Here is a 22,019-nt window from a genome sequence, read left to right as displayed (position 1 = left end):
GGCAAAAGCATTGCCTTGACAAGAAGGCCCAGCACTCCCTTCAGGTAAATCTTTAAAAGTGTCCAGCTTTGGGGAATCCACCACTTACTTCTCTGGGGAAATTATTTAAATGGTTGATTGTTCTCATTTTTTCCTCTTGCGTCAAGACATAATCTCCCCAGGAGTAACTTGTACCCATCCCATCTCATCTTTTTCTTGTGATTCCCTGTAAAAAGGGAGTCTCCATCTAATACTTTCTTTTTTTTCCCTCACATGTAGATTCCTACTGCCTGAAAAATACAACTAACTATAGCATTAATTTAATATGCTGGATGACATATATCATCATCTTTAAACATCTCAATATATTTTAATTTGGCAGTTCAATCTAATTATAAAATTACTTATATCAACACCTATCTTTAAGACTTTGAAGCTTTGCATTAATAGGATCAGTTATAATGATTTTTATACAAAGAATTTATTTTGCACTATGCCCATGAGTTTTAAGAACTTGGAAAATATTAGGTCTTGTAGGTAGTACAAGCACATTTTTAAAACAGTACTACCAAACACATATCATATCAGTGAACTGAGTGTTCCCTTCTCTAACAGCTCATGCCCAGACTTCTACCAATTTTCATAATTTTAAGATGCCCTAAAAAGCCAACATTTTTCAGAGAAAGATTATTTTTTTCTTTTGTTATTTTTCAGCTAGTTGGGTTTTCTTTATAAAGGGAACACTTGCCCTATGAACAAACACACATCATGATATGTAGAAAATTAAATTATTATTCTAATTTTCCTATCTTTAAAATTTACTAGTACATTGTAAAATAAATTTAATTCTTATTCAGTCTCTACAAATGTGTTCCCAACATCCTTATAAGATTCACTGTTGAAAATCAACAGAAACAACAATGGAGAAGCATCCTCTGAAAAGACAAAAGTAATTTCTAATTTCCAGAAAAATACTGGACATGCTTTGAGCTAGACAGTGTAGAGATAACCATCTTGTGGGGATTGAGTCAACATCTCAATGTACTAAAACTGACAAAGTCAAACATCTCACATAGTTCTGAAACTTTGGTTCTGAGTTAGGACAAAACCTTTAGTTACTTGGTCTTCGAGATTAGAGGATGACTGATAGCATACTTGGATATTGTGTGGCACACAAGCTGGTCTTGGAAGTAGTCATTCTCATTTTCCATTAATTAGCACACAATAAAGTCTTTTAAAAATAACTGATTCAGGATCAAAAATAATATATTTGCATAATGCAGATCATATAGCTATATAATTTACATAATACAAATCATACAGTTTTAAAAATCAAACTTTGATTTAATATGCTTTTTAATTTTCAGGTATTCTTAACATTGTTTCCCTTATATCTTGAAAATAGCATGTTCTTTCTGCTTATTTACTTTCAAATGGCATAGAAATTAGTTGCTATAAAACATTTTTATATTGACTGAAATCCTTGCAAAGATCATTGTCTTCTCACTTAAAAGAGAGAGTAGTACATTTTTTAAAAATATCTTGAGCCTCTCAAGATGTATCCTTTTAGGTATGAGTGAATCTTGGGAAAAAAAAAATTAATTTTCTTCACAATCAATTGGTCTGTATGAGTGACTAAGGACAATACTACCAGTCCATGCAGCACTAGCAGGTCATGAAGTAATGTTTTAACATTTTTGGAGTAAAATGTGGAAACATTTCAAGAGAGTTGTTCTCAGCCTAATGAACAAAACCAATTGTTATTATTTGCTCCATGTGCATGATTCAGAATCAACAATAGGGAAAGTTCTTTTGTCAGCAAAGACAGTCCTTTAGGCAATTATAACCATCTTTACTAATCCATGCACAACCATTACTGCACTCTTTCTGGAAATAGAAAGCCTTTTGTTTGAAGTCAACATGCTCTGATTTGTTGGTGGAACTCAAGTGTCACAGCCACGGCCATGTGGAGATATAAACTATGATCAGCTACAGATGTTAACAAAACTCAGGCTCAGCTCTAGATCATGACTGTTTTGTTTGCTCAGATCACTTTGTGTATGCTCAGCCAAGTACCACACACCCTTAAGCCCAAATTTAGTTCTCTATGATAAATAGTTATGAAAAATATCTTTAAATGCACTAATCTGAATGTATTGAGTAATCACACCAGCAATGACTTTAGGAAGGGTGAAACTCCTTATGCAGACTGCAAATAACTGTGAAAGCATACTGAACTTCAGTGGGAACGGCAGTGTTTTCAAAAAAGAGATGGAAAAGCAATGTGGTTTTTTTAACCTGAATAAATGTAAAACCAAAAACATTGTTAGGAACAAATGCACAGGGCTTGATTTCACTTAGGTAGCTCTGAGGAAGTGTTCAGCAAGACACCCAGCCCTAGTGGGTCCCTCAGACCTGCCCTGGTACTCCATCATTTGGTCCTACTTCCTTGCCTAGTTGTGCCCAGCCAAGCCTCTCACATCGACCCATCCCCTGAAGTTCTCACTAGGCTCGTCTCCTGAGCTCAAACAAAGCCTGTTCCTCTACACAGTTTCAATCTTTTCTTGGAAACTCACTAAGCACTGCCAGTAGGGTATATAGAGGTCCTTAAGGGTGAGGAGAGAGTTTGCAAGCCTTGGAGCAGAGCTGATGACACAACACATCTCTTGAGCATGTAGTGCCAGCACAATTTTTGGAGTTATATTTGTGTGTATGTCAAGCCCACTTCTTCCTAAGAGGAGTCACACATCAATGCCAAACAAACAAATCCTTGTAATAATCAGCATTGGCTGCAGTTTTAAAGGACTGAGTAAATTGGAATTCTTTCCTCTTGACAGTTATGACAAGCAATACAAAAAGTGCTTCAGTTAGATCTGGGCTAAAAATTTTTTTCTTGTTCTAGGAAAACTTTTGAAATTTTAAGTGTTTTCTTCACTGTCATGAAATCATGATCTTTCAGTATAATTGGGCAGCAAGAACATCTTCCTCATCCCAGGAAATCCAGAAGCTTGATAATTAGGCTTTCAAACAACATATTGGAATTCTAGCTTCAATCACATAATCTGTATGACAATCTGACCCTCAACTTCTCTACTCAATAATGACTTTTAATCATAATGCTGGTGTGAGCTGAATTTCTCTGGAGATTTCTTCTCCATAAATGCCACTTTGTATAAACAATGTTACACTATTGGCCCAGAAAACTAAAGAGTAACTAGTTGTGGACCTATTCTAAGGAAGGGTTGATGAAGTCTCTATAGACTGTGAAGATGAGTTAATTATTTCTGTAAAATAAAAATTTGAGTACAGGAACTGGAGAACCAGTCTGCATCAGGGACCTGGATTTATTTCTTCCATTTCCAACCTGAGTGTTCTACCTACTGTATTGCCCTATCAGCTATTTTGGTTTCTCTACTGATGAATTTGCTATACAGTGTGCCAAGCTGTAATAAGACCTATTTTGCAAGAGCAGCAACCTTAACGTGCAAATACCAGACTTGTGCCTACTTAAAATTCCGCTGTAGTTCATACTAGATGCACTTTTTTTTAACACTTCCCTGAAACACCACTTTAAAGAGTGAAAGGTGTTCCGTGTACCTATTTTCATTATATCTACAGTAACTTCCAGGAAATTCTGCAAACACACAGATTTTTCTAGGAAGGACTCGTTCATCTTGGGAGTCTTTCAAGCCCACGCTCAGCCCCGGCAAGCTCTGTGGCAGAGATCCCGTTTCAGACGTGCAGTTCACACAGCAGCAAAGACTGATTCCCTGTCATAAGCTTTTTAGGTAACCCGTGGGAGAGTCCTGCTGGAAGTTGCAGGGCCCAAGAAAAAAAAACAAAACAAAACAAAAAGCATTAGGCATGAGGCTGTAAGTAAGGCAGGACGTAAAGAAAAGGATGTCCTCTTCAGCCCGAGCAGGACTGCAGTGGGCTGCCTGCGGGCGCCAGTCACGGCTTCACGGCTCGGCCTCGCCACCCCAGCACAAGGCACCCTTCCACAGGGCAGCCTCGCAGAGACACCAGGGATGCCACGGCCCTCGAGGTGACTGCAGCTACGAGATCAGGCGTGCACCAGCAAGTGACACTCTCCGTGTCCCACCCGGCGCCCGCGGCACAGGGGCCGCTCGGGGCTGCTCCCGGGGCTGGCACGGCCGCCCTGACGAGCCCGCCCTGGCAGGGGCACAGTGGGCGCCGCGGCTTTCCCTGGGCAGGCCGCTCCCTGACTCATCTCCACGGGCCCACCCCGACTACGCCTGCGAGGCGGAGAAAAGCACACAGTCCGCGCTGTTATTGCTGGTAGCTGGGCAGCGGACAACCAGCCCGCCTGCTGCTCTTAGCAATCAGCCCGGCCGGGAGGCACGGCCAATGGTGGAGCCGGCGCGGCTACAAGAGGGGCGGGCGGTGGCGGACTGACCCCCGTGACGGCGCCGGGGTGGAGGCGGAGAAGGGGCGGAGCGGCCCCGGCGGCGGGGCCGTGGCGGAGAAGGGGCGGAGCGGCCCCGGCGGCGGGGCCGTGGCGGAGAAGGGGCGGAGCGGCCCCGGCGGCGGGGCCGTGGCGGAGAAGGGGCGGAGCGGCCCCGGCGGCGGGGCCGTGGCGGAGAAGGGGCGGAGCGCTGCGCGGAGCGTGCTGGGGCTGCAGGAGCGGCTGCGCTGTGCGCAGGAGTCCGCCGAGGTACGCGGCCCGGAGCGCAAATGCGGCAGCTGCTGCGCTGTAATTTCTTGTGTTCATAAGAGCTCTTCTACGTGAAATAGGTGCTTCTGCTTGGTTTTAACGGCGCACATCCGGATGAGCGGGGGTTGTCACGCCCTGCCTTGCTGTTCTTCCTGGTCCAAGAAGGACTAAGATGTTATTCTGAAACGACCCCTGTAGGGTGGCCAGGCTGCTCAGTGCGCCCGAGGAGTGGCTAAGGAACACCTGAAGCAGGCAGAGATGGGTGGGGAGCGCGGTCAGAGCAGGTGGTGAAGCTGCGCCGGGCACTGGAGGGGACCAAGGTACCCCCCGCTCTCTGAGCAGCAGCCGGCGCTCCCAAGGAAATGGAAGCAAAGTAGCACGTGCCAAATTTGCGTCAGTGTTTCATGAAGTAATAAATCACATTTGACTGAAGAAGGTGTATCCAAAAGAGTGATGTCATTTTTGCTTTGAGGGGCTTTTTAAAAATTTTTTTTTCGGAGGGTCACATCTGCTTTGAAAACACAGAACGCTTTTACCTTGATGTGTTTCAAAGGCATTAAAAATTGATACAAGTTTGTGGTCAGAGGCAGAGGGCAGCAGTAAAAACGGCATTGTATTTGGTAGTTGATGAAAAGCTTAGCTATTAATCATGTTTAGAGCCTGTTTTTAAAGTGTGTGTGTATGCATATAGAGGAAATACTGATTTTCATAGCCAGTAATGGTTTATCTTCTTGAATGCCTGTGATGTAGACAATATCTGTCTAAAAGGCAAATATCTGTGCAGGTGGTTCTTCAGAAGTTTTAATTTGCAGTTCAATAAACCTAAGATCTCTTCCTGTGCTACAGAAATTATCAGATATTATAGTGTCTGAATTGTACTTGGGATTAGTGTTGCTATGCTATTTTGAAGGGGTACCAAAGGAAAAGAAACAATTCTAGAGGTAATTAATTTTTAAGTGATCCCAAACCAGTACGTTTCAAAGCATCCAACTAAAGTGAAAAATGAGAACAACTCTGTTTATGATTCATTAAGGGAGGAGATACACTGTTATGCAGCATAGCTGCAAGTAGGTGCTGCATAAAATGGAGCACCTAATGGTGGTGCTGCAGCACTTCTGTCCCTGCTAAAACTGTCTACTGAAATAGAAGTATTTATGGGTAACAGGGCCTAAGGAGTGGCAGGGAAAGTGAGAAACTGATAGCTGTAAATTGGCAGTCATGAAAGGTACTCCTAACAGAAGTTGAATCTAGTAAGTGAAATTATGTGGTTAGCATCTTTAAAGGCAAAGAGGATGTGTGGAAATGTGTGGAAAGAATTACAAATCAATATTACAGATGTGTATGTAGGTAAGCATTGTTGTTCAAATACTTGTGTTCCATACTGAGAACGATATTTGTCTTTGGACTTTTAATACGTGCTAAAAATTTTTGATAACCATGCAGAACATCAGTTGTCCATTTCAAAAGCTTCTTAATGTGTGAAGTTTGATAGCTACCCACTGAGTTTTCAGAGAATTGACCAAAGAAAGAACAGGTATTGAATGATGCTTATGGTTCTAGGGAAGGTACAGGAAAAAAGTAACTGTGATAAAGGTCAGTGAAAATGGTCTTCATTGACACTGATCATAAAGGAACATGTTGAGCAGCTGCATGATGTTAAGATGTAACTGATGCAGAATTAGAGTGGTGTCATGATCCATACCACTCAGTGAGATGTTATGTAGATACTTTCTGCCAAATTTATCTCAAATTGCATTTGGCTGACACTAATTATAATAAATATATGCAAGCTTCAAGGCATTTGACTTGCTTCTGTCCAATCCTGATTTGAGTAGTGGTGTCACGGGCCTGATATAATACATAAAACTGACTTCAGTTCCACTTGCCAAAAATAAGTGCCAGATCGCATCAGGAAACAATATTGGTTTGTGGGTTTGTGGTGTTTTTTTGGGGGGGGTAGGAGGGTGATTATGCATCTCTTTGTGACTTGATGCTACTAAAATCTTTCTTAGTTTAAAAGACAGCAAGCATTGTAGGGAAATGCTACACATACTGAAGTAATTTGTGTCAAATGAAGAGAGTCTCTTCTAGAAACCAAATGTGATCATGTGGTAGGCTACATTCATTTGAGCAACACATGTTTTACCATGGCTCAGTGGAAAGTCACAGCTAGGAGCTATGAATGTAGGTCACTCAGGATAGGAGACTGTATTTTGGAAAGCATTGACTCAGAAAATGATTTGGAGCTCTGATGTATTACCAGTTGAGCATGAAATTGCAATAGAGTGCAGTGGCTTATGGGGTAAATGCTATCTTTGGGTAGCTTAGCAGGGTTATGTTATTATTGCTATATAGACGGACAATTACAGGAATATTATGTCCTGTTCTGAGGACTGTTTTTAAAAACAACACTGGCCAAGCTGGAAAGATAATAAGACAGCCAGAGAATGGCTGTAGCTCTGGCTGGCATAACTTAATGAAACTAAAGAACCAAGGTAAAGTGTGTGATTAGTAATTACATTTATTTCTGTGTTGTGTAAGATGATTGGAGGAAAGCTCCTTTTGTATAATTAACAGATTTAGTAGCTGGAAACAATACTAGGCAATTGTTTTAGGCAAACTGTTGGTTTTGTTTGGTTTGGTTTTTTGTTTGCTTTTATTTTGTTTTGTTTGTGTGTGTGTGGGGGGGTTGTCTTGGTTTGGGGTTTTTTGTTTGGGTGGGGGTTTTTTTGTTTTGGGTTTTTGTTAGCTGAGGGCATAGGGATTATTTGCTTGGGAGAGTTGGGTTTTTCTAAGGTGTTTTCCTCAAAGTCCTGGTGCTCTTTCAAATGAGTTATCTAGCTCAGCCAGAAGTTATTGACTTGATGGAATTTCACAGGCTTTTTTATAGAAGAGAATGAGCTAAAGAATCATAGGGATCTCTTTTCAAAAGAGATGTGGCTATTGAGCGAGGAAGGAGAGAAAACAGGAGTTACTGTAGAGAAATGTTGTCAGTCCCCTAAGGACAGATGGTCTGGGAGCCTGTTAATGGGTCCCGGCTCAGATAGGGAAATAAGAGGAGACCGTACAACACTTGTAGAAAGGATGATGGAGCAACACTGGTGTCGTGGGAAGAGACCAAACCCAGTGCACCTGGCAGCTGTTGTTACTACTTTGCTTTCAGTTTTGACTCTGGAAAATTTTGTTTGCTCACATGCTTCTTTCCCATTGCTGATTACCATTGATCTCTGCTTTCCAAATTCCAGCCTGCGTTCCCTTCTTCCCTGCATCCTTGCTGGCTTTTGTTCCTACTGTCCTCTTTGCTTTTGTCTCATACCACTATGTGTATGCCAGCTCTCAGTTCGTCCATAAGGCTTTGCCTGTTTATATTGCATGAAGATCTAGGTCTTGGGTTTTCTTGGAATGTCTTTTATGGAAAAAAACCCCCAGTCCTAAAGGGTTTTGATCATTCTTTTTAAATCAGCATTTAGGAATTATGTAGACTAGTCTAGGAATTGTATATGAAGATAACTTTTCTTCAAAATTTTTCTGTGAAGTTCACAGTCTCTTTTAAAGTTGATAGATTTTTCCACGAGGATATAGCTGATAGTGGTATTTGAGGTAAAACAGTCTGAAAACCAGTGGAGGGTTACATATGTATTGTTTGTATATGGAAAGTCTTCCATAAAGAAATTACCAGATCCAGTCCAGTGAGATAAGAGCCAGATAGGCCACGAATGCTATGGTAGAAGAAATGGTTAGAGAAACATGCCTCAATAGTCAGTCTTCAATGTGCTTTTGAAGGCCTACTCAGAACAGACTTCACAATTTTGCCTTATTTTATGCAATAATTATAATGGTATACTATATATAGGTATCATGACAACAAAGCTTGTGTTTCTAGCAAGCTCTGGTTTTGGTGAAAGACTTTACTGTGTCCTGTGCTTCACCATAGACCTTTCTCTGGCCTTCACCAAAGCCCGATAGATACTGGAGCTTGGTATTTGTGCTTTGTCTTTGGCAGAGAAATCAGACGTCTCTAGCAAATAGGATAAATACAAAGTTTCTCTGCTGCTACAGATGCTTGCCACAAATATTTTACTTCTGATTGTGTCTGTAAGTTTGGTTCTAAATCCCAAGAACTTGGAGATGTGTGATTCCTACTGGCTGGATGCTGCCATTTGCTTTGTCCAGTTACAGAACGGAGTCTTATACTTGTCCTGTACATGCAGAGCTGCTGATTCCCCTGCAGCCTGAGCTGTTCTCTGCTTTCAGGTGGTTGGTATAACTTCTAAAAACCTTGTCAGTGTGTCTCATCAATTTTTTCTGCTTTTTTTTTTTTTTTTAAATGAAACAGTGTTATTTGTCTTAATTTTTCAAATGTGATATATATTTCAAGTAACCAAAATGAGCAGTGTGGTCTTTAGTTTAGAAAACTTGGAAAGTTTTGTTTTTCCTTAAAATGTGTTGACTGCTTTTGAACATGCTTGTTGTATAGGTGCTTTTGTAATTTAGCCTGTTGGTTTGAAGTTGTATGAATCGTGATTGCCTGCTTCCTGAATTTTTTCTTCAGAAATAAACTTGGCTTTATGAGTTAACTTAGTCCAAAATCCGTCAAGAGGAACTATTCAAAACCCCTATTCACTGTATCTTGATGAAAACATCCCTTACTGTTCTTCCACAAATAGGTTTGTCTCTGGTCTATGGGATTTATTCCCAGTGGTTTGCACTGCTTGATTATCTAGTCATGTTTTATATCCAATATAATGTGTCAGCAGTGGGTTACTTCCTTTTTTCATTGCAAAATAAATTAAATCAATGAGGATATATATTCTTTTCATTAAATAAAAGTGAACTAACTTGACACTGATCATCTCAAGCATTAGAAACTATGTTACCATTGTAAGCAATTACTATTTTTCTTGGGGAGTGCCTTATCTTTAAAATAAGCAGAACTTTGTATGGTTTTTTTGCTGGTTCTGAAATCTTGGTCAGGAAGGTTTTCTGTGGGTTTTTTTGTTTGTTTGTTTGTTTTGGTAGGTGTCCTGTCATTTTATAGCTAGCTGAACTTTTTGGGAGAGATTTGATTTGTTAGCTCTGGTCCTGGGTGTATGTCTTACCTTTGCAACTTGCCTCACATTTTCCCAGACTGTGAAGTATTTCTCCTGTGCTTGTCTAGACTCAGAAGCACTGTTGTGGGGTGGATGATTTACAGAACTGCATGCCAGGCGTGTAGATAGAGCCCACTGAACACGATGAAAATCAGTGTCAAGTGTGGGATTCCACTACTCTAATGCATTGTAGGAACAATGAAACTTGGAGCAACGGTAGAGCAATATATCCCTGGAGCGCAATTTGTAAATTGTTTCTTCAAGCTTGCTACTCATTTTTTAGTACCACTTCCACCTCCTGCAATGCCATTTAAGAAGCAGTATCTAATATAACAAATGACAGTTCATCAGTTATTTAAATTAATATAGCTGTTATTATTGTCAGAAGATTTCTGGGGTTGTGTGTTTTGTGTTCCTGCTGTTACATTGAGAAGTGTCAATGATCTGAAACACTTGACTAGTGTTTCAGGCTTTGTGAAAGCCCTATGAAATGCTGCTATTTCAGTTGTACATTAATTCTGTCATCTCCATAACATAGTTTCATGTGTGTGGTTGTGAATGTTTCAGTGGGAACACTAAACTGGGAGATGCCATTCTTAAACCACAACAGGAAAATAAGACGTATGCTTAGCTGCAAGACTCTGGGATGCTATATACCCATTGCCAAAGAAATTGTATCATATTGCTGTTGAAATTTATACGCTGCTTATAAATGAGTCTTCTTTGTTATTACAACACTTCTCATAGGAAGATCTGCATTTTGTATGTGAAAAAATCTTTCCTGCTTTTATGGAAGTCTTGAGTTTTGTAACAGGTGTAAGCTTTGACAGTGCAAAAGAAAACAGTTGTTCTAGCTTGTGCTTGTTTTGTTAAAATACAAATTGCAGTTATGTTTTCAAAACCTTATTTTGTGCAGTCTGGGCTTGGACCAGCTCTGTTGTCCTTTCTTGGCCTGGACTGATGCAGTAGTGCTGCTGACTGTGAGACTTGCTGATTTTTGCATGGTGGCTTTGCATAATGTGGCTTTCTATTGGCTCTGTGGCAAGTTAGGGCCACTGCTACATGACGAGGAGGCATATATATGTAGCCTGTACTACTGTGATACTTATTTTTACTGTAATCTTTGTAGCAGTAAATTCAAACTATCTACTGGATTTTCTGATGCTACTGAAATTGAGGGGTTGGCAGGACCATACAGGTTCACAGCACAGACTGCAAACATGGCCCTGATGTGCTGTAAAGGAGTGCTTACATTTTCCAGGAGTTACTGGATGTTCCTTTTGACACTATTGTGTGTTTTTGGATTAAATATGTGAATGAGGATGAGAAGAACAGAATAGGATTTCCAAGTATTTGTTTAAAACAATAAATCTAATGTTTCCTTCCAGATTATTAAAACACTTGAGGTACTACAAGGTTTGGATTTATCGCTGGATATTCTAGTGGTAAGTGATCAGTAGTAATACATTAAACTCTTTAGTGAATTACTATGTAAATGTTAGGAGTGTGCATTTGTAGAAGTAGTGAACATATTGCATTTTATAATTTTGACTTTATATCCTATTTGGTTAGAGAAATTTTCCAAAAGCTGGTCATCCAACCTGATAAATCCAGTATTACATCAACAGTGATAGTACTGAGGAGGGAACGGAGCATATAGAGGACACTTTGCTTCACTGTAAAACTGCCTTCAATCAATGCTTACAACAAAGCAAATATGGGTGAACCATTCTTTAGGTCAGCTGTCTAACTCTTCCATCTTTTATTAGCAGCTCAAAGTTAGTTTCTTGCATTTAAAGAGCAGGCATCTCAAATAATGATTCCTGTGGCTTTTATCCTCATCCAAGCTGCATCATATCAAATTCTATATTACATATTGTCACAGTGGTCTGTGAAGCTTCTAGCTATCGTAAGCAATGTGTCTGTGTTTTGAGAAGAAGAAAAATGTGGGTTTTGTGAGAGAATTCTTTGAAGAGTAAGAGGAAAAATATAGTTGCCAAGATATTTGGGTGGCCTATTCAGGCAAAGGTGTTTGCCTGCCTAGACACGGGCAGACTTCTGCTTGAATGAAGCAGTATGTATTTTGTTTTCTAATAAAAATATATAATCTCATATTGCAAGTTGTTGTTTAAAATGACAAAGGGTTTCTGCAGATGATTCATGTTCCCAGCAACGTTGCGTGTTTTATAACGGGACAAACTTTGACGGAAGCCTTCAAGTCAAATAGAGGAAAGTGATGTCTTACAGCTGAGGGCTCCACATATTTTTAATGCATTTGAAGAACATCAACAGCTTTATTAAATAGTCCCACCAGAATTCTTCCATCTGTTTGCAATAACTGACTTAACCAAATCAGGTTGCTCAAAGCTAAATATACTTGAAGTGAATTTAGGGAAGCCCTTTCTAGGGGCTGAGCTGATTATGTGGGAGTAATGTGTATAGCTCAGACTTCACAGGAGTGTAATTTCACTAGTTAGCAAGAGCATTAACAGGTTGCAGTGAACCTACTGAATTCCATATTTTGTGTGCATCTTAAAGATGAGAGTTTGTGAATCAGAGGTGCTTACTGATAATACAGAATTAACATCACCTGTGATTCTGCAAACAAAGTCTGCAAGATGTTTTTGCTTAAACAAAACACACTAGCGTGAGATTTGAAGACAGTGATACTGTGAAAATAACTGCTCCTCTGACCTTTCAGTGCTGTACTACTGGTTGAGATGTATTTTACATTACACCATGCCCAACATATATGCTCTCTAATATGCTGAAATGTGCTTAATAAGCCTAAAGGAAATTTGAATTGATGCATTTTGTGGGCTTAAGCATTTGAGAGAAGTGAAATTCCTGAAATATTGTACATTTAATGGAGGAAAATTACTTATCTTAATTTTATGAATTAAGGCTGCATCTTGTTCCCCATGTGTGGTTATAAATAACTACTTCAGTTCTGTTTGCAGTATAAAGAGTGCATTTATTCTTTGGCTGCCATAGGACTGCCCTGAATACTAGGCTAATACTATTTGTAGCAGTTTTAGAGGAGGTGTTCTTTGGGATGAGAGTTGTGATTTATTCTGCCTATCTTTCTTGCATATCTTCAAAAGGAAACTGGCATAGACAAAACAGTTGACAGTTTTAGGAAACATGCCACTGCTGGGAATGTAGCTAAAAGTCTGTTAAAACAATGGAAGAAGATTATTTCTCCAGAAAGTAAAAGGTAGGTGAACTTTTTTTCCTATAAGTTAGTTATACTGTAGTGTAATTTTAAAATACAGATTGGAAACTTAGGAAGGTGTTTAGAATGACAAATGCACATTGAATTGGAATGTGAATTGAATGGAAGAAATGAGAATGCAGTTATAAAATATGAGAAAAATAATCAGACCATTATTGGTCAACTGGCCAGTCAGCACTCTGACTTCAGCTGCTTTTTTTGACTGGCACAAGTTCTTAGGTCCCAGCTAGTGCAAACGGGACTAAACCACGATGGGCACTGCTCTGCACTTCAGGAAATTGGGAAACTTGCTCTTTCTTCCTGGAGGTGGTGATTAAATGAGGCAGCTCTCCAGTGATTTGGTTGTATTTCTTGTAATGTTCTTGTGGACTGAGAGGGCCTTCCAACACTGGAGGAGTCACAGTGAAGCGATGCAGTTTCTTCTGAGACTGAAGCAGCCACCACTGCCATGGCCAGGCCCACTCTGCTTTAGATGTTTTGCAGAGTTCCAACACTTCCAGGCAGTTGAGCTGGGAAAGCCAAGGGAATAGTTTGACTAAATAGTGCATTTTAAATCTGAAGTTGTTCAAACAACAGGAAAGTAAAATACTAGAATCTGTGATAAGCAAATCATAAAGGCTGACCTGTTAATCTGTATCGCCTACAGAGCATGATATAAATTCTCTGTCTCCTGATTATTTCAAGCACCATGTCTTTTGTGGAAAGTGGTATCCAGCATGTTATGAGCAGATAGTACTGCCAGGTGTGTTTTCCTACGCAGGGTTATGTCCCTATTCCCCACTCGTTTTGCTATCAATTCCTGTTGCAATATTTAGCAGTGCTGGACCCAAGAGCTCTGTGATTCTGTGCTGATAATGGAAGAGTAAGAACACAGCACAGAACAAAGTTCTAGGTTTTGTGAAACTATGACACATGGTGTGATTTTATGCTTTTATTTTTACCAACATAGGGAAAAACAGATTGTTTAAGAATTTAATGTCAGCTGTAGAATGGGATGTAATTTTTTTTTATTGTTGCAGTGGTCACAGGAGAAGAAAAAATAATGAAAAACGTGAGATGAAATCTTCTGTTTCCAAGGAGATTAAGCCTTCAGAGAAGCCCAAAACATCTGTTCTGGCCTTTAGAAGTTCCAATAGTGCTCCCATTTCTGCAAAGTTGAATAAGGAGCATATTTGTAGTGAAAAGACCCATCAAAGCACAAATTCTGCATCTCCAAAAGAATGTGATCATGAAGAATGTAGCACCAGTGGTTCTAAGCACGCTTCCCAGGGTACCAATTCTCAGGCTAAAGAAAGTGAGTTCAAAGACAGCAAGAAAGTTTCAGAAAAGCAGCATTCCTCTGCAGCAAATGAAGGCTTATTACCCCTGGAGGAAAAGCCCAGTAAGGATGCTTCCAAACAGAGAAATCCTAAGTGTGTGAAGAAACGAAAACAAAATCTTGTCATGAAAGACCGAGACAAATCCTCTAGTGATGAGGAATTTGAACCCCCTACTATGTCTTTTGAAGCTTATCTTACTTATGATGTGACCAACAAAAGAAAGAGAAAGGCTTGTTCTACAGGTGCACGGCCAAAAAAGTGCAGTGAACAGAAGAACAGCTCATTACCACAAAAGACTTCAAAACTTCCTCAGGCAAAAGTGGGAGTTGAAGATGTAAAAAAAAGTGAGAGTGAGCAATCAGAAACTCCCAGTAAAAAGGTAAACCACTACAGGGTTGAGATAATAGCAGATAAACTGCAGACAAACAAGTGCTTTGGACTTCTATTTGCAGTGAAATTTATCTGTATTTGAAGGAACAGATTGCATGACTCTGATGTATCAGCTGCACTGCAATTGCCAAGAATTACAATAACTGGGGGGAAAAAAAGATACAGTTTGCAATTGAATTACTTGTATTTTTAGTATTATTTCCAATATTACAGTAGTGTTTGATCCATATCAACTAATCTGCATTTGACTTGAAAAATGCAAAGGCAGATACCTTTGGAAAGATGTCCACCTTTTTCCTTTCTTGACCATTCTGGTTTGTGACTGCTGCAGCTCTTTGTGTATAGAACAGTCCTTTTGTCAGATGCTGTGGTTCTTTAACAGTGAATATTAAGGTTTGCAGTGGAACTCAGCCTTCTTTAAGTGCATTGAAGTAAACCACAGTATTGCATATAAAACTAGATTATACATTTTCTTAATCTGGGCTGTCCTAGTCCCTTGAAATACAAAAAGTTTAAGTAGCTCCTCTGAGAAAATGTGTATGTAAAAATGTGTATTAATTAGACCTTTTAAATGAAGAGCTTTTGTGCACTGAAAATTAGAGTTATCTTCAGATTTATATCTTCACTGTGATGTGAAATCTTTAGGCTTTTTTTTTATTGTGGAAGATCTGCAATCTGAGTGTGGTATCTTCTGTCCCAAATGGGGAAATATTAATGTAGAGGCTTGTGTGATACTCTAACATAAACTGTTTGAGGAAAAACCTCAGATATTCAAGCAGTTGAGAAAAGTTACTATAGATACTAAAATAGTATCTATACTGTTGTAAGTGCAGGGAGTGCAATGCTGTTAAATGCCTGACTTGAGATTGGAGGACACCTAAGACCCAATTTAGATGTTGCACATCATCCATTTGTAGGGACCTATACTGAACAGGCTGCTGCATCTTTCAATCCCTTTTCAGGGGATTAGTGGTGAACATTTTAGGCTAAATGGCTTACTGAACATGATCTAGCAGGCTCGGTAGGACCAGGTATAAAGCTGTTTCTTGTCTTTTAGAATTATGCTTTTGTCATCTTGCAGTTTTGCCTCATTCAGTGCATGCCTGAGTTGTGATTTATCTGAAAGCCCCTTAGCTCTACATATCTGCTCTGTTCTTTAATCTTTTTATGTGCTGATTGCAGATGTCCCACTAAGTTCCTTTTGTGGTATAGTGTTGGTAAGTGGAATATGAAAGGATATACTGAACAGTAATCCTGTGAGTAAATTTTAGTGTAGAAAGACAAGAATTCTAGTTATCCTAGTTCATTTTGGGATTTGCATAAAGGTTTGGGGGTTTGTTGTAGTTTATTTTAAGCCTCGTTAACCCCAAATTTATAATGTTGAAGCAGTGTTTCCTTGACTGTGCACAGGCCAAGGTGGCATCCTTCCAAGAGCTTCTTAATACTCCACTACCTAAAATTCTGCCAGGGATCTCACAATCATCTCCCCCATATGCTGCAGACTTTACAGGTAAGTAATATACAAGGCTGATAAATATGAAATAGTGCAGGTTTTTACAGCTCTGTGTAGAAAAGTTTTATCCCCTTTTCCAATAAGCTGTATTAGCTCATCAGTCCATGGCAAAGAAGGGCCTCACTTTCACTTTCTCACCTGTAGAAACCATGTTGAAGCTGAAGAGAGTTACGGGGCCTTCCTTCTTATGGCTTGCTGAGTCTGAGGAAGGTTCCCACAGGCATAGAGAAGGCATAAATCGAGAGGCAGTTCTACAGGCTCCATTTATCTTTACTCCTGTCTATATCTTAAAGCAGGCAAAGCCTTAGTAGAAATTATCTTAGGTAAAACAAATACATGAAGCATGGATGCCTTAAGAGGCCTCCCAGAAACAGAGACTAGACAGGAGTAAGGGAATAAAAGTAGGTATTTATTTGAAAGGCTTTCAAAGGTACACCCTGGGGACTCTGAAGCTATTCTCAAAATGGACCCCAAGATGGACCCCCAGGTCACGAGTTCTTCACCCTTTTATAGGTTTGGTTCGTTTGCATAGCAGGGTTAATTCTCCAATTAAAACTCCAGTTTTCCCCTCACCTTTCCGCCCCCTTAGTGGCTCTTTGGTTTATACTTTTGGCCTAGGACAGTCTTGGTGTCCTTGGAAAGCAGGGCCAGAGAGGCTTGGTTATGTCTACCTAGCATGAGAGAGCAGAAGTTAACAGGCTACAAGAAACTTCAGAGTCATGCACCAAGCAGTACAGAATTTGAAAAATACAAAAGTTAAAACCGAAGGCATCACACTAGGTCTAGCTTTGGCATAGGAACCACTATAATCTTTATGGGCAGGTGACATAACGTGCCAGTGGTTCCCTTAGCAGCTCTTCTGATGTTTCAGTGGTTTCATACCACTGGGATCTTGAAAAATTGCTACTATTGCAGCTTCTGGCTTCTCTAAGATAGCTCAGGAGGATTACTAAGGTGCCTGTAGGTGGGTAACAGAGTAATCGAGGTGTGAACACAGCTCACATAGACTGGAGATAAATAATACAAGACTGGTTTGAGTTGGTGCAGCTCACCTGCAGTGTACATGTTGTCTTGGTGTTAGATAATGGTAAATGGCCTTCTGCAATTTACAGTATGTGCTAGGGCCCCAAACTGTAATATGATAACTTCGTATTTCAAGAAAAAGTAATACATGTTTATCCCAGAGTTGAATGTTGGAAGCATTGTGAAACCTGCCTGGTGTTTTGCTTGCAGCTTCCACAGCAGCTGTTTTAGATGCGCCCCAGCAAGTTGATGAGATAGTTCAATTCACAGGACAGAGACTAAACTCTAAAATGCAGGTTTACTCTGGCTCTAAGGCAGTCTGCCTTTCGAAGATGCTGACGTTGTATGAACAGTGTGTCCGTGTGCTTCACAACAATATTGAGTGTGAGTATTTTAGGGGGTTTATAGCAGCCATGACTCAAAGGGTATGAGATTTTTTTTCTCTAGGCCAACAACTGGCCTACTAAAATATATTGTCCCTCCCTACAGAGGGTGACTTGAAGCAGGTTGAAAGGCACTTGCAGAAATGGATTGATTGATGGCTCTGCTAAAATGTACCTTTGTTTTGAAAGCTTACCATTTTTAAAGGTCCAAGTTTACTTAAAATAATGTCCTATAAATAATAAACCAAAAATTCTTCCCATCCCCATGTTTGTTGTGATCAAGAGATTCTTTTCTTCCTTGCATGGGCAAGAGGAGGAAGAGATGCGTATCAGTAAAGATGGGGCAATGACTACTCAGATGCTTTATCCATCCTCAAGTATAACTGCTAGTCAGTATGGAACTGCTGGTTTATAAATACTATGTCATAGCCTGACATAGGATATTCTGTTAGTGCTTGCTAAAATTAACTTGTGTTTTTATTTTTAAACTGAGTGGTGTTATCCCTTGAGTAAAATAAGTGAGATACTGAAAGTACTGTCCTCTTTTGTAGTGCTACAGGAAGCAGGAGATGTGCCCTTTGAAATTCTTGAGCCAGTGCTAATACGTTGCACACCAGAGCAGTTGTTTCGAATAGAGAAATGTAATCTGGTAAATTCTGCCTTGTTAAATTTGGGTAACCACAGAGTTGCACAACTCCATGGGTTGCACTGGTTTTCTGTCTTGCATACTAATTTCTTTGAATTCAGCTGTCATTATCAAGTCTCCCTTTCTCAAGTGTCAGTATTCAAAACATTCAGGAGAATTACTACTGATGACTAAGTGAAAGACAGTGTGTATAGAAGAGTATTTCTGTTTCTAAAAGTAAGAAAAAAGATGACCACTGTATTTACCACTGAAATAGCTGGGAAAGTCAGAACCAACTGTTTCTAAGTTACAAACTGTTAAGGCTGCAAACCATATCAGTCAGGAAGTAGCTGGGGTGAGATTTCATGTGTGTGTTAGATTTCTTATCTATGTTGTTAGGACTTGAGTTCCATGATGCACTTGGACATTGATATTCTCAGTGTGTACTCCTTCGTAGGACAAGTTAACCTTTTCTTGTGTGCTTCGAGTTGAGAGCCAGAGTGGCCTGAGCCTCTGCTGTATTCACAAGTTTAGCCTGTAGGCATGGCTTACTGACTCCAGGTCTGCTGCTTGAAGCTGTGTGATTACCAGGCTGTAGTCAGTGTCCCTGCATGGTATTGCCATGGTGCGGGTATCTGTGTCAGCACGTGTGGTGGGATTTGTTCTGTGCCTTCTTCCACCAGAGGCTTGGGTTGTGTCTGTAGGCTCAGGTAACAGGTACTCTTGAAAATGTTATTTTGCAATCTCTGATTTAAAATATCTTGTGTTCAAATTAGACATTTATAAAAGAGACTGACCACTTGTGGAAGAAGCACTGCCAAAGAGACTTTAAAAATGAGAGCCTTCGGGAACATGAGTCTTGGCGTGAAATGTACTTGAGACTGTTTAATCAGAGAGAAGAAAAACTGAAGATCCTTACAAAAAATATTCTTTCAGCTCAGTCTGAGAAACCAAAAGGTAAAATCTCTGTTTAGCTCTTCCACTTACAAAACCCACTCTTCTGCTGTTCTTGACAATATGTTTGGTTTAGTGACTTGTTTGCAGTGAGTACTAATGCTGTACTTCTAGGAGAAATCATCAGGAACAAACACTGTTCCTCTTAAATTTAAATTTGCTTAAAAATAAATACATGCACTAATACAATACATTGGTGTATCCTGCAAATGTTATGCATTAGACAAATCTTACCTTACTGGTTAGACTGAAGATTCTAAGCAACAATGCAAAGAGTTTTGGACATAAAGGACATGTATCTGCTACTCCTTGCTTCTGTATTAGGCAGGCAAGTAAAAATGGCTTATATGACCGGTGCAGCAAAACCACCCAGGAACATTCGCCGACAGCAAGAAATCCATGGGACAGCAGGACCTGTTATCCAGCTTCATCCCACAGAAAAGTGCAAGTTAGTGCTATGTACTATGCTTTTAATTATGTGTCTTTGTCAGTTCAAAATTGTGCTTGCAAAATAATTTTAAAGTTCTAAATAACTCTATTTACTTTCCTATTTTTATGTGGCTAGTAGCTAGAAACAAACTTGCCTTTTAAGTCTTGTGTGTTCCTCAGCTGCGTGTGCATTGTCATTGCACATTTCTCGAAAATGCCAGTGAATTTACCCTCCCAGCTGGAGTGTAAGTGGACGCTGTTTTTTTTCCTCCAGATTGCACCAAAGCCGCTTGGCATCCTAGGGCGATTCCATTGTTGATAGTTTGGGTCTGTAAACCTGCCTAGTAGCCTCACGTGTTCTCCTGCTTTGATAAAATCCCAGTCAGCTGCCTGGTGTGATACAGCTGACCAGAATGAACCTCAGGAACTTTTAATATTTCTTCTTTCCTGTGAATTTCAGAAGCTTACTCGAACAGCCTTGCTGCTCAAGGTGGTTGTAGTATGGGTCAGGAAGGGCAGCCTGGATGTAAGAATTTTCTTAAAGTCAGCTTTTACACCAGATAAATTTTCATAACTGTGCCTTTAGCTGATGAGATTCAGAAGGTTCTTTCCATACTGTTGCTGTTTTCAGTGAAAAGATAGTTCCCCCCCAAGACAGTAGTTTAAGGCACTTTGAACTGTGCTTTTGCTTTCAGTTGCTTTGTGGGAGATTGTCGCTTTGTGGGAGACCAGTCTTTCCAGTTTAGGTGCTTCAAGTACAGTAGCATACAATTACATATGTCCTTTGTGCTCTAGTACTCTGGACCAGGAACTGAATGATGTCGATAGACCAAGCCTTGCGTGATTTTTTTTTTTTCTCAGACATGATAAATTAGGAAGAACTGGTGTTGTGTGAAGGAAGCCGTGAAGAAGGTCGTTGCTTTGCCTTCTTGAGAAACAAGGGTTTGTTTAGGCACAATGAATTTAACTTACTGCTTTATCTATTGGTTTTTTAAGCTGCAGAATTTGTACAGCTGAAATTGTCACTTAAGAAGCTGGTCTTGCAAGAGCTAAAAATCCTGTGGCAGACATGCAGATCCTTAGCAGGCCACCGTTCTCACTCAGTGTGCAGTGGTGCTGAGCCCTGGCAGAATCCTCAGTGAGTGGCTCTGAGGAGCACAGGGCTGGTCACACTGGTGACATTGTGCTGACACTTCAGTGCTGCATTGGGTTAATGGTCTTCAGCAGGAGGCATCAGCTCTGTATATGCATCTGCTTCAGTCCTTGTCTTGTTGACTGAGGATTCCAACATCATGTTTAGTTAGTTATTGTGCCTTTTGCTAGTTACTCGTAGTTACAGAGGTATTGTTTTTAAATACTCTTATTTACCCTCATTTTACCCTCGTTTTCTGTCAATGAGCTAGTTAGCAGTTCAGCTGTATTCAAAGAGGAAAATAAACATAAGGTGCAAACTAGAGCACAGCATTATGAATCACAGTGTTATTGCTGACGAATTTTGATCTGTCACAAACTCTGATAATTTAAAGACTAATAAGAGACATGGAATCTTATAAATGTAATATTTGTTCAAGAATTAAAATGGACAAGATGATCATCTGTGATCCCTTCTAACTGAATTATCCTATGATTTTGAACTGTATAAAGTCTCTTAAATGTGTCCAATTAGGCTGTTGTTTTTGTTTGGTTTTTTTTTTTCAAAATGAGCCAGGGCAAATAGTAGCTTGATATCAAATGCTAACTTTATTTGCTTGTTTTAAAAGAATAGGGATTCCAGAAATGAGAGACAGAAACAACACATTATCAAACCTGATTGCTGCTGGCAACAGTAGTTCTAGCTCAGTTGTCATGATTCAAGATGGAAAGAAGCCTACCAAAAGTAAGTGGCATTTCCTAAGATGATAAATTTAATTGTTTTAACCTGCTGCCTACTATTATATGCTTAATATTATACTAGTAGCATTTAAAGTTGCTCATAGCTGTAATCCTGATGGGTCTCTTTGTTTTGTTGTTGTTGAAGAAATTGCACCAATAATGAAGAAAACTTTGAAAGCACTGAGGAGTAGAGTTGGACAACGGTAAAATGAGGCTGTGTATTTGAAGCTTATTTGATGTGACTGTTTGTATATTATGCTACAGTGAATGAAAGTAATGTTCATGTAAGCACTGTTAATTTGTCTTAGTTGAAATAGGTCTGAAAAATTGCAGGGATGAATAACTAGCAATAAATACTGAAACCTCCAAGTCGTTTCATACTGCTGCCTTCTTACTTGAATTGAAATAAGGTCAGTACACACACTAATGACAAATCAGTTTATATGAAGTTTTATAGATGATGTATTTATCAGTTTAAGTTGATGAAGGGTCTGGGGCACAAGTGTTGTGAGGAATGGCTGAGGGAATGGGG

At 39.8% G+C, this 22,019-nt stretch overlaps 1 protein-coding gene across 1 annotated transcript; it reads left to right on the top strand.

The window, feature by feature from the left end:
- Nucleotides 1-3,879: 3,879 nt before the first annotated feature.
- On the top strand, nucleotides 3,880-21,769 carry LOC309570140 (uncharacterized protein; the record flags this gene model as incomplete). Its single annotated transcript, XM_082276768.1, has 12 exons — nucleotides 3,880-4,056; nucleotides 4,283-4,654; nucleotides 11,133-11,189; nucleotides 12,849-12,961; nucleotides 13,999-14,677; nucleotides 16,099-16,198; nucleotides 17,435-17,608; nucleotides 18,159-18,256; nucleotides 19,009-19,189; nucleotides 19,511-19,645; nucleotides 21,381-21,491; nucleotides 21,633-21,769. The coding sequence occupies 12 exons, from the start codon at nucleotides 3,880-3,882 to the stop codon at nucleotides 21,692-21,694; spliced, it is 2,259 nt and encodes a 752-aa protein (XP_082132894.1). The 3' UTR covers nucleotides 21,695-21,769.
- Nucleotides 21,770-22,019: the final 250 nt, after the last annotated feature.

The sequence above is a fragment of the Coloeus monedula genome (assembly GCF_965178545.1).
Source record: "Coloeus monedula genome assembly, chromosome: 2".
Taxonomy (NCBI): Eukaryota; Metazoa; Chordata; class Aves; order Passeriformes; family Corvidae; genus Coloeus; species Coloeus monedula.
The sequence above is the reverse complement of the archived record's forward strand: the minus strand, read 5'-3'. Positions and strand labels throughout refer to the sequence as shown.